The 12,285-nt window shown below is 43.2% G+C and overlaps 1 protein-coding gene across 1 annotated transcript in view; it reads right to left on the minus strand.

Moving 5' to 3' along the window:
- The window catches only part of LOC107112854 (cytochrome P450 2K4-like), a gene marked incomplete at its 5' end in the record, with an annotated part of 14,051 nt that extends 2,844 nt beyond the window's left edge, over nt 1–11,207 (minus strand). Inside the window, 3 exons of the mRNA XM_015414053.1 lie at nt 2,178–2,325; nt 9,330–9,503; nt 11,034–11,207. Coding sequence (XP_015269539.1) covers nt 2,178–2,325; nt 9,330–9,503; nt 11,034–11,207 — 496 coding nt within the window. The remainder of the gene's footprint in view (nt 1–2,177; nt 2,326–9,329; nt 9,504–11,033) is intronic.
- Nucleotides 11,208–12,285: the final 1,078 nt, after the last annotated feature.

Consider the following 12,285-nt stretch of genomic DNA (forward strand, 5'->3'; position numbering starts at 1 on the left):
TCATGACAATTAGGATAAAATAGAAATTATGGTCTTCAGCAAGTGGACACAAGGACACCAGTGGACGATGGATGGGAACCCTTTAGGGCAGGTGTCGTGGGCAGTGGCTAGGGAAGCTTTCTAATGGTTGCCACCACTCTGGTTATGGGTCTCCTCCAACGTTCCCTCTAAGCTGTGGAGTCTTGTGAGCAAAAATTCCACTTTGTGAGCTCCTGACCTTAAAGGTGTGAGCAAGCAATTTGGCTACTGCATAATTTAGTTATGCAGTAATCCTTCCTGAGCTCAGACAAAAATCTGTGAGCTGGAGGCTAAAAAACTGTGAGCTAGCTCACACTAACTCAGCTTAGAGGGAACACTGATCTCCTCAGGAAAACCCAGAGTAACCACCCTACCCCATTTCCAGCAGGTTCCCCCTTATAAGTAACCAAAAGAGGTGGGAGGCTCCAGGCAGAGTAACAAACTATTTTATCAAACAGATTTAACAACATCTGTATTTCAAATCATGTAGGAAAAAACGAACAGAGTAAAGGCAGATACACAAACAAAATAAAACACCCTAATGCATCTATCTAGACTGACCCTAGATGTCTCTTGGTGACTGGCTTCAAGCCGACTCACCCCTTCCTGGATGAAGGATCCCCCTGTCTGCAGCAGCCTTTTCTCACCTCTACTCCCCAAGAGTGGCCCCCCTCCCACTTTGGGCAAGGCCTTTTGTGTTTTTTTCCCCAGGCACCACCCTCTACTCCTTTACTTTTTTAAAAAAAATTATTGAATGACAAAACATATACAGATATTGATTTAGAAATTTAAAATTATTTTAAAAATGACTCTGACTATAGTGTCTCTCAGGTCATCTGGGATGCAATGAAGGCATTGGTCAGAGGGAAGTACATTGCAATCGCTTCAATCTTCTGTGGAGACCTCCCCTCTAGTGCCCACTGTCTTTGCGAGGCTGCCGGTGAGCTGTTGAAAGGGGTGTGTGTCACTTATTCTTCAGCCCATTCATAATTAGCTTAGTGGATGCGGCCTACTGGCTACCCCTGTTACCAATAGATTAGTCCGTCAGCCAAACAATAGCCCTTCATATTTTGGTTTCCTTGTTTGTTCCCAGTCAAATTTGTCTATGTTCATTTTCTCTAATACGGGGTACCATTTATCCATAGGGTTAAGCAGCTGATGTTCAGCATCTTTGTTACTTGTCCAGAACGAGATTTTCTCTTGTAAGAAAAAATCCCAGACTTTGTGCAGCCATTGTTGCATCGTTGGAGTGGAGTCTGCTTTCCATTTTGCTTGCTAATAGCACTTTAGCAGCTATTAACAGAACATTAATTAGTTTTTTTCTTAATTTCAGGTACACCATCTGCAGGCCAAAGGTGGAGCAAAATCAATGCCGGGTCATATGGTAAGTTGTAACCTGTTAGAGCTTGGATACTCTACTCCTTTACTGGTATAGGTTTTCCCTCCAAATCCTCTGTTAGCCAAGAGTGGAAGGCAACAAGTTTTAAACTGAACGCTTTTTTCAATGTAGGTTCCCCCCACCGATTTAATGTACACAAAGAGTTGCCAGTCCCCTACCCCCAGTGGGCACTTCCCACCACAACTCAACTGTTTGGCGGCGGGGGGGGGGGAACGTGCCAAAATAGGGTGAGGAACATCAGCATCACCTAGAAATAAGGTGTGCCCAGCAATGATATCAGCATGTTCCTGGGGGTTGCTGGGGGTTGCTCTGGCATTTGGGGAAGACCCTGTAGTTTAGCCATAGGCACACTGGTGGAAACTGGAAAGGATTGTAGCTGATTACTGGCAAGGACCCCTCGAGTAGCCTCCCCCCCTTGCTGATTTCCATTTTCTTTAACTGCCAGAATCTTTCCCATGGCCATTGTAATGTCCACTTTGGCCCTGAGAGAGTGAGACTGAATGCTCACTCTCTAAACATGATTGGGACTTTGGGGGAAATCACAGCAGATGCAACTTTAGAGGAGAATTCAATCCACCCCTTCTGTAATATTACACCCAGTGGGGAAACACAGGAAGTATAACTCTCTGGTGCTTCTTGTTCTCCCTCATTCAGGTAACATCCAACAGCAATCTCAGTTTATTTTGTGTTCTTACCTCTATGCATAACTGGTATCTAGATATCCTAGAATAATGGAAACCAAGCAATGGAAAGGACTTACTCTGAATTTCAGGGTACTTCATCATCAGCAACAGGCCCCAACGCAAGGTAGTCGAAGTGGTCTCCATGCCAGCAGCAAATAAGTTCCCCACAACAACTTTTAGGTTTTCATTATGGAAAAATCCATTGCTCTGGTTCCTTTTCTTTTCCTAGGCAATAAGAAGAAATAAAGCATTCCTTTCCTTTGTCCAATTACAACTCTATAACTCAATGCCTTTAGCAGTATAACAATCTGAAATTTCATTTGCAATCTCTAGTTATTTCTCAAAAGACAAAAGAGATAATTTTTTTTGAAACATTTAAAGTTTATTAGAGTTTTGATCTGAAATGGGATCACACTGCTTGGAACAGAATAGTAGAAATTCACCTACCGCAGTAAAATGGAACAACATCTTAGGTTAGAATATAAAGGACATTCCAATTCTACCAAGTGAGCAAGAGCAAATCCTGTCAGCATAGGGAAGATGCTAAAGGTGCCTCTCATAAACATCATTGTAATGATTCCTTGTTTTAGAGTGTGTGTGTCTTTAAATGTTTGGTTGGAGTGCAGTGTTAGCAGAGTAGAGTGATTGAGAGAGACAAGTGTGCTGTGATTGGTGGATGACAGAGTGTGGGAGGAGTTGTTTGGAATGAATCTCTGTGTGTGTCTTGAAGAGTTCGGATAAGTCAGAGAAATCAGTTGGAGTTTTGAGTTTGAGTGAATCTGAGTTATAAAGAGGTCAGCTTGGGAGTTATTCAGTTAGTGAGTAAGAGTCTGTGTGGAAACTTTAAAAGTTCAGAGTTCAGTATATACATATTTAAAGCTTAAGCATGAAGGAGCTATGAGAAGGGTCTGTGAGACTCTAAAGTAAAAAAAAAAGAGAACCAACAGTACAAAAATCTAAGCCAGTGTGGCTTCCTATGTGAGGGATTCCTGCCAGAGTGGGATCCTAATGTCAAAAGACTGTGTGTGATACCTTGCCAGTTTATTTACTAGTTCCTTTTCCCCAATACAGTTAGTTAACCAGCAACATATTTTTGTTCCTTAATCAATAAATCATATTTTGTTTAAGTTTAACCCAGAATCCAGTTCAATCCTTCCTCAGGGCTACATAGACCTCTGAAAAGCCCTGACTCTAGGTCACTTTACCAGCAGCTCATGAGAGAAGATTTGGAATTTGTTTAAATTCCTGATGGCAGCAGAAACTACCCAGTTTATAAACGCAGAATATAATTTTATTTTATGATATTTTATGATAGTTACATATTTACTAGTTATTGCATGATAGTATTAACCTTAGATAAAGAAAAATGTTTTCTTACTCTTTTCTTATGTTTCCTACCTAACCCTATAGATATGCTTTCCTACCTAACCCTATAGATAGGAAATAATGGAAACATACATAGAAATATATTATGCTGGAATATTTCTACCATATTTTGATTTGTTGGGATACTGTTATGATACTCATTCATGTTTTATATCCTTATATTATGCAATGTCCTTAAAATGTGTTTAACAAATGATGTTTTATGCTTCTCACCTTTCCCTTTGTTTCTTTTCATTTTGTGTCCCCTTAAATGGTAAAACAGAAATATTTTAAAAAGGAACCACCCAAAAGAGGAGGAGGAGGAGGAAGTCTCAGAGCGGATTACAAACTCCTTTCCCTTCCCCTCCTCGCTACAGACACCCTGTGAACAATGCCCCCTCTAAATTGTGGAGTCTTGTGAGCAAAAATTCTACTTTGTGAGCTACTGGCATTAAAGTTGTGAGCAAGCGATTTAGCAACTGCATAAATTAGTTTGCTCTGGAGCCATCCTTCCTGTGCTAAGAGAAAAATGTGTGAGCCAGAGGCTAAAAAACTGTGAGCTAACTCACACTAACTCAGCTTAGAGGAAACACTGCAGGTGGGGCTGAGAAATCTCTGGCAGAAACTGCTCATGAGAGAACAGCTTTGAGAGAACTGTGACTGACTCAAGGTCATCCAGCAGCTGCAAATGGAGGAGTGGGGAATCAAACCTGATTCTCACAGATTAGAGTCTGCACACTTAGCCACAGCACCTGAGTCACCTCTCAGCTGTTTTTAGCAGCTTTGCTCCTGCTTTTTTTCTTGGTGTTTTTTGATTTGGGTCTATTGGACCTGGAGAAAATCAGATATCTGAAAAATCCCTGATCCGAATAGTTTACCAGTATTGGGATCTGGGTTTTTTCAGGAACCATGGGATTTTCTCAGGTCTAATAGACCCAAACCGAAAAATAGAGAGAAAAATACTTGCACACTCCTATTGGAAATAGTTAAAATATTAGCAACCTGTAACTTTTAAAAAGGCATTGCATCGAATGAAGATAAATTTAAGTTCATAATTATTTGTGTTAATCTCACGCCCAAATAAATTTTACCCTTTCTATTGGCAAGGTGTAACGCCTTAGCTGTGGTACAAAGGAGATACAATAGAATTCCCACAGAGGAATGCAAATGGCCTTATTGTCTGGATCAACTAGCCCTAGCTCATATTGTTTTAGTATGTCCCCAAAACAATACCACACAAAACAAATATGTTATTCCTTGGATAAAGCAGGTAAGAACACTTTCTGAGGAGTGGACATGCACTATCTGCTGTCAAGTAGATTGGCAAACTGTGTGAGAGATGTAGCAACTTTCCCCTTTATATTGTCAGGAGGGATCTGATTTTCATTCTCACTTTTTTTTTGGTGAGAAACTGTGGATGAATAGCTAATGGCTGTTTAATCCAGGGAAAGAAAAGGAAGTAGAAGTGGAACACCTATGCAATGCTAACTTCCTCTTGGGAATTCAGATTGAACGGGAACCAGATGGAAGTTATCTTCTTAGTCAAAAGCAGAAGATACTGGAATGATTACGAAGACTGGGCCTGGAAACAGGGTTCCCATTAACGTGTGCCAGTCTGTGCCGGTGCACTGATTCTCCCCCCAGTGCAGAGCTCATTAGCTCAGCACAGGGATCCTCATGGGTTACACCCACCGTCCCCTCTCCCAGGATGCTGCTGTGCAGCAGCCCACCCCACTTGGATCTCTCTAATGCCTTGGAAGGAAGAGACATAAAGGCAAGCCTTCGCTCCCCCCAATGGCCAAGGTCTCCTCCGCCCTCTCCCAGGGAGAAAGGGAGGGGGAACTGCCAGCCCTTTAAAGCAAACAGCTGACTGGTGGCTCTGCTGGTCATTTTAAAGGCTCACTCTGGTAGTGGGGGGCAAGCAAAACAGGGCCCTGAAATGGCTTCCTGCCCTTTAAAGCCAGCAACTGACAGGCAGGCCTGCTGCATGGATGAATTTAAAGGGTTTCACTTCCCCCCAATTGGAAGTGAGGCAGGGGGCAAGTAAAATAGGACCCTTAAACAGCTGTCTGATCTTTAAAGCCAGCAGCTGATGGGCAAACCCACTGTGCTGCTGGCTTTAAAGGGCAGGAAGCCATTTTAGGGCTCCCTTTTGCTTCCCCCACTTGGAAGCAGAGGGAGTGAAATGGAGCCCTGAAGTGACTGCCTGCCCTTTAAATCCAGCAGCTGTCAGGCAGAACCGCCGTACTGCTCAGTTTAAAGGGCAGGAAGCCATTTCAGCCCTCCCTCTGGCTCCCCCCCATTTGTAAGGGGGAGAGCCAAACCAAGTCTGCCTGCCATTAGAGGTGGGCTCTCTTTCTTTCTTCTTCCTTCTTCCCACCCCTCCCTCCCCGTCTATTTGCTTTTTTCCCTTTCCTTTCCCCTCCCTCTCTCCCCCTTTCTTTCCCTTTTTTCTTTCCCTTTCTTTCTATTTCTTTCTATTTCTTTCTTTCCATTTCTTTTGTTTTCTTTCCCTTTCTTTCTTTTTTTCTTTCCATTTCTTTTGTTTTCTTTCCCTTTCTTTCTTTTTTTCTTTCCATTTCTTTTGTTTTCTTTCCATTTCTTTCCCTTTCTTTTCCTTCTTGCCCTTTCCCCCTTCATTCCTTCTCTTTCTTTCCCTTTCTTAACTTTTCTTTCTATCCTTTTTTGTGTTTTTTTTAAAGGCCTGCAGGACAACCTAAACATTGTGAACCTTGATCATTTAAAGAGTTGAGAGGGAGTGTTGAGTGAGCAACTCAGCATGCCGGAACGTTGGGAAGGGGGCACTACATGACTCTAGGTGTGTATAGGTGTTATCTCCTTGAATGGGATACTTCTCTTAGTCTTAACCTGGAAATTGCCCTCCTCTCCCTCTCATACTCCCACACACATGATGTTGGACAAGCTGGCCTTTTTTGACAGAAAAAGTGCTCTTTGGATTAGGCTAATTTGTCTTCCTTTGACTCCAACGTGGATATGAACTGGATTGCCTTGCACAAATGTAAGTTTACCTTTTTTGCAATATACTTCTTGGGAGGTTTATGTACTGCACTCAGTATCATGCTCCTATGACTGGACAAACTTTGCTATGTGAACCAAATATCCCAATATGGACAATGTTACGTAACCCTGGTGTCATAATTCAGTCTTCTATGATATCAAGTTTGTGGCAGCAATATTACACACCCCTTTCCTCTCATCCATTTGTCTGCAGAGCTGTTTACAAGAAAAAAAATCCAAAGGTAGAAATATGAAGCAATCTCACGCAGGGCTCTTTTTGTAGCAGGGACTCATTTGCATTTCAAGCGACACACCCCTAATGTAGCCAATCCTCCAAGAGCTTACAGTAGCTCCTGTAAGAAGAGCTCTGTAAGCTCTTGGAGGATTGGCTACATTAGGGGTGTGTGGCCTAATAGGCAAAGGAGTTCCTGCTACAAAAAGAGCCCTGCATGATAAAAGCAATAAATGTTACACAGTCTGGGCACCAAAACAAATAATAGGAATAGCTCCCGGGTTAGTCTCTAACAAGCCTTTCTTCAGGCCAGCACACATGCTTGCTAGACTGTATGGTTGCCACCTTGCGGGTGGGGCCTGATATTACCCCAGAATTACAACTGATCCCCAGACTACAGAAATCATTTTTCCCTGGCGGGAAATGCCTGCTTTATTATTCTCAGACTCTGGAGCAGAGGGGTTGAACTCATTTATTCAGCCGGATCCGACATAAATTCACTCACTTGGTTGGGCCTGGCCATGTGTGCCATAAAATGTAACACAAAATACTGGAGATATAAACTTTATAAACATGATTTCAGGTGCTGAATGGCAATAGCAACCGTGATTAGATGAGGTGTGACACGCAGAGGAGAGGAGATATCAGTATTGGTAATGAAACAGGAAACCTATCTCTTTGGTACAGGAGGATTCAGTCCAGGAGTACGCAAAGAATAAATGGAAATAAGTCTGAAGAAGTGAGCAGTGACTCACAAAAGCACATACCGTGCCACAATTTTGTCAGTCATTAAGGTGCTGGTGTACTCTTGCTCCCTTTCACTAATAAAGAATGCAATCTGTGCTGTTAGGTTTCTCCCACCAATCTATCAGAAATGGAAAGGGGGATCTCTTCAAGTGCCACGGGATGGACACTCTCGCTCTTTTTTTTTTTAAATGACCCCAAAGGGGCAGGGTTTTATTAATTTTTTCACATAACATACACAAACATAACATAACATATACATACACTCTTAAACACAGGACTCCCTTCCCCCATACCTGGAATAAAACATTTTTTGGTCTTGAACACAGGACCCCACCCCCCCCAATACCTGGAAGGAAACATTTTTTCATCTTGAACACAGGACTCCACCCCCATACCTGGGAAAAAACTTTTTTTGGTCTTAAACGCAGGACTCTTCCCCCCCCCAATACCTGGAATAAAACATTTTTTGATCTCAAACACTGGACTCTCCCCCCATATCTGGAATAAAATGGTTTTTTTTTCTTAAAAACAGGACTTTCTGTATTTTTCTGGGGTGCTGCCCCTGGCTCCCTCCCTCCCTCCCTCCCTCTCTCTAAAGAAAAAGTGTGGTTCTACCCGGAATACAATGTTGCTGGTCTTCTTAAAAGTCAAACAAAACATCATTCCCCCCCCCCTCTCTGGGTCTTTTCCTCCCCCTCCTTCCCCAGAGGAGGAGGGGGGGGAGAAGTCCTCAGCCAATTCAGAGAAGGCTTTCTTTCTCTCTGCTGCCAAGCAGGAACTAGGAGAGACTGGGCATAAGGAGCTGCAATGTTAGAAGCAGCACAGAGTCAGCTGCTCTCGGGCCGGATTGCAGCCCTGTGTGGGCCTCATCCAAACCACAGACTGTATGTTTGACACCCCTGGTCTAGAGGGACAGTATAAAGAGCCAGAGTTACAGATAAGTCAGGACAGACGTGGGTATCCCTCTCTTCCTACTATTCTGTTGCTGTCCCTTTGATGTGTAGATTACCACTCTGAGGGAATCTTCCTTCCAGCTAAGACCTTTTCTGGTTGTCTCTCTCTCTCTTTCTGTCTCCATCTTTCAGTCGTAAGAGCATGATATGGCTTTCCTGTATCTCCCTCCATCCTATTTTATCTATTTACTTTATCCAATCTAGAATGGCGTTCCTTTACAGTAAAGGACTCATATTAATTTGAACTTGATGTATCTCACATATCAAGAGTGAATTAGATTTACCCCGCAGCAGCCTCACATGCATTCTGCCATACCATATGAGCTCCGAATTGCTATAGCTTTGGAGGTGTGCTGTACCCTTTCTTTGGTCCTTCCCCTCCCCAAACCCCATAATCTCCCAGAATTCTGCAGTTCAGACCCTGCCACCCAACAGTTCCATTGAGCCTACAGTGGTCTAGATTATGTTGGTGTAAGCCACCCTATAAGAGAGAGATTTTTACTGTCCACATCACCACTATTTTCCTTGCCTCATCCCCCTACCCCAGGCTCCACTGGAGGGCTTTTTTAAAAAAATGGACCATTGATATTGTGCTATGGTATATAATAAACCGTGGCCATGATCTGCTAGTTCCTGTAAATTGTCAGCTTTTCATGGATTTTTTAAAGTCAATGACACCTTTTTTGTTGTAGAGACAGAAGGGGAAAGAGAACTGGGGAACAGGAGAAAGCAGAATAATGTTTGTGCTGCATATTTAATTTCTGTGTGTTTTTGTGGAAAATCCCAGTTAGTTAGATGGGCAGCTCCCCCTTCCCCCAAGCGGGATTCCTCGCCAGCGAGCCTGGCATTCACATGCAAAGAGACTTTAAATCAATGGGTGAGAGACATTCACCTGTGATTATCGGCATGTTTACCTCTTGCTGTTGGATTAGGAAAGCATCGATAAAGCTCCGCTGGTCATTCACGTCCAGTTCTTTGAGGTGTTTTATGAAGGTGGCCTGTATGAAGGCGTACAGTTCATCCCAGTTCTTAAGGACAGTCTTGCGACCTCCAGAAAGAAAGCCCAGAGCAGGAAACATGTTGTACAGCTAAAAGAATAAAATATGAGAAAGGAAAAGATCAAGAAATCCCCAAATCCTACAGCTGAGGCAGAAATCTCAAAGGTGTTTTGAAACTCCCATGAGCCCTCCCGCTGGTTTCCAAGCATTGCAGTGATTAGGGTTTCCTCGCTGTGCAACCACCGGTAGATTAGGAACGGGGAGAAGGGGGTGGGTTGCTGGCATCGCAACTGCTATGACATCACTTCCATCACCCCATGTACGACACTGACATCTTTTAAAATCTTTCTCCCTTTTCTGTTTCAAGCAGCAGCAAGTAAGAAGGGTTGCCTGAGCCCTGGCGACACTTAAAGCGGTATAGTGTCAAAAGGACTGTGTTAGCCCGGACGCTTTTTATTGGGCTATTTCTGGACTATGTTATGAATAAAGCTTGATGCAAAGGGCTAATAAAAAGAGGCTGTGTAATAAAGAGTTCACCTTGAGGGCACCCAGAGAAGAAGATGCCAGCTGAGGTTGATAATCTGCTGACCCAACATCTTTCCAGAAGTGCCCCAGTGTCTCCAGCTTATCGTGTGTGTGCAAACACAGGGTTTACAGCAAACACAGAAAACTCATTAATTAGCCCAGACGCCCAGTCTCCAGATGAGAGGCTTATTTCAGAGTTCCCCTTCTGCCAGACGAGAGTGGACTTTCATTACACATGGAGAATCCACATGGCTAGTGATGAGTCAGCGCTACTGTTGCCTCCGCACGTACCTCTTTCCCCCTCCCAGGTGCCAACGGTCCAGTTAATCAATAGATTGGAAATTGACCCCTTAGCCAATCCCTGACCTGTAGGGGAGGGACACCTGGTGTAAGCCGCCTGAGCCCACCCCCTCCTGATCGCAAGCAGCTTTAAAACTTAGAACACAGAGCAGCCAACCTCATCCTCCCTTTTACCTACGACCTCTGCTTGTCTGCTTTTCCCCTTCAATCCAGCTTTCTATCTCAAAACCCGTGCCTTACTTTTACACGTGAGTCTGCAGCTAGGGTGCCACATGTGTCTTCAGCTGGTCTGATTACACGCGCTTCTCCCATTTCCATTTTTTCCTTCCCTCCCTAATACCTTCCGCTGGAAGCTTTAGGAGCCGTGCATCGCCTGAGGTAAATATCTCCCACCAACGATATACCTGCTAATGCAAAAGTGCTTTACCAAATCCATCTGTTTTTACTTAGTTCTTGTGTGTGTGTATTGTATGCTTTGAATGATACTTAGTAAACTAAAGAGAATTTTATTCCTGTCTCTGTCTCTTCATTGAAGCGTATTGGTGCAGCCCATCCTTCGTAGACATAGACCTGAATCCCGATTAATAAACTGTTCCAATTGTCTCTCCTAAAGAGCAATTCGGCTAACAACTGTTCCATATATTTTCCAAAACATTTCAAATAAGTTGCAAGTTTCTCAGAACAAGTTTTCTTTCTGCTATGAAGGCTTAAGTTTGTGCAGGAGACGCACAGTCCTGCCTGTACTGTTTGTACTGGCATTTCAACCATTTTAAAACCAAATTTTAAATAGTTTACCGTGACTGAGGGACTTCCCGCGAGCCGGATGTTTTCACTGATCAAGTTCAGTAATCTTATAAATGTGGGATCATTGTATTCATATCGCTTGCAGAGTAATATGGACACTATAATATTGGCAATAGCCGCATTCATGATGGCAGTAGTTTCAAATGGTTTTCCTGTAAAAAAAGAAAAGAAAAGAAAATGGCAACATTATGCCATGGAATTAACATCAGTATCATTTGTGCCTCGCGCATTAGCTTCTATATGCTTGGCTAGTATTTATGATGTCCTGTGCTGACACAGAATGCTCTGCAGGGGGCAGAGGGGGAATTATAGATTGGACCATGTTAAAGTATGGCTTGGGCATTTTTGGTGCCTCCCAAATGCAAGATAAAAAGCCACCTCACTGTTGTGTACTGCCACTTGAAGGGACAGTCCCAGTAGGCCTCCGAGCAACCAGGAGAGTAGGAGGGACTTAGTGCTTCTCCTCTCAGTCCCCCTGCTAGCAGCCTTCAATCTTTCCCAGCATCAGGGTCTTCTCCAGTGAGTGCTCCCTTCCCATTTGGTGGCCAAAGTATTTGAGCTTTAGCTTCAGTATTGGATAAGTGAGCCATTGCCTATCCAGATGTGTTTCCCATAGAGTCAGCATTGACCTTTAATTCTTGAGCTAGGAATCCAAATACCAGGTTTCAGGTCTTCTCCAGGACAACGATGGAACTTCAAGTCCTACCATATGACTGTTGAAAATGTAAAAATAATGTTGGTTCATTTTTCCATATGTGGTGGACATGTGATTGTGCAGGATAGCCCACTCAGGCCAGTCCAGGGATGAGGAGAATCCGGTACTTTTTCCAGTACATTAAACAACAACCCACTGAGGTAGGCTAAACCCTCTCAGGTTTTCAGAACAATATGCCACCAGAACCTCTACAAGGGTCCCCACCTAACTTGAGAGCCGAGATTCCAAACTCTCAGTTGGCCTCTGGGACTTAACACAGTAATATCACAGGGTAGCTTGTGGTCAGGCCAGTCTACAAGATTTAGACTTGGAATCCAGGTACACATCAGAGACCATTTAGAAATAAGAATAATTTTTATTCAGTTCAGAGCTTAACACGATAGACTATAAAGTTTACAAAATAAGAAAGGCTAGGGCTGTTTGCCTTAACTAAACAGTAAAAGTTCGTATTTACCAAGTCAGGATATCATCCAAGAGTTCAAGATTTTCCATTGTGATAATCCAGTTAGCAACAAGGGATTTTTAGTA

Source organism: Gekko japonicus, unplaced genomic scaffold, assembly GCF_001447785.1.
Source record: "Gekko japonicus isolate JY-2015 unplaced genomic scaffold, Gekko_japonicus_V1.1 scaffold3091, whole genome shotgun sequence".
In the NCBI taxonomy this organism is placed as follows: Eukaryota; Metazoa; Chordata; class Lepidosauria; order Squamata; family Gekkonidae; genus Gekko; species Gekko japonicus.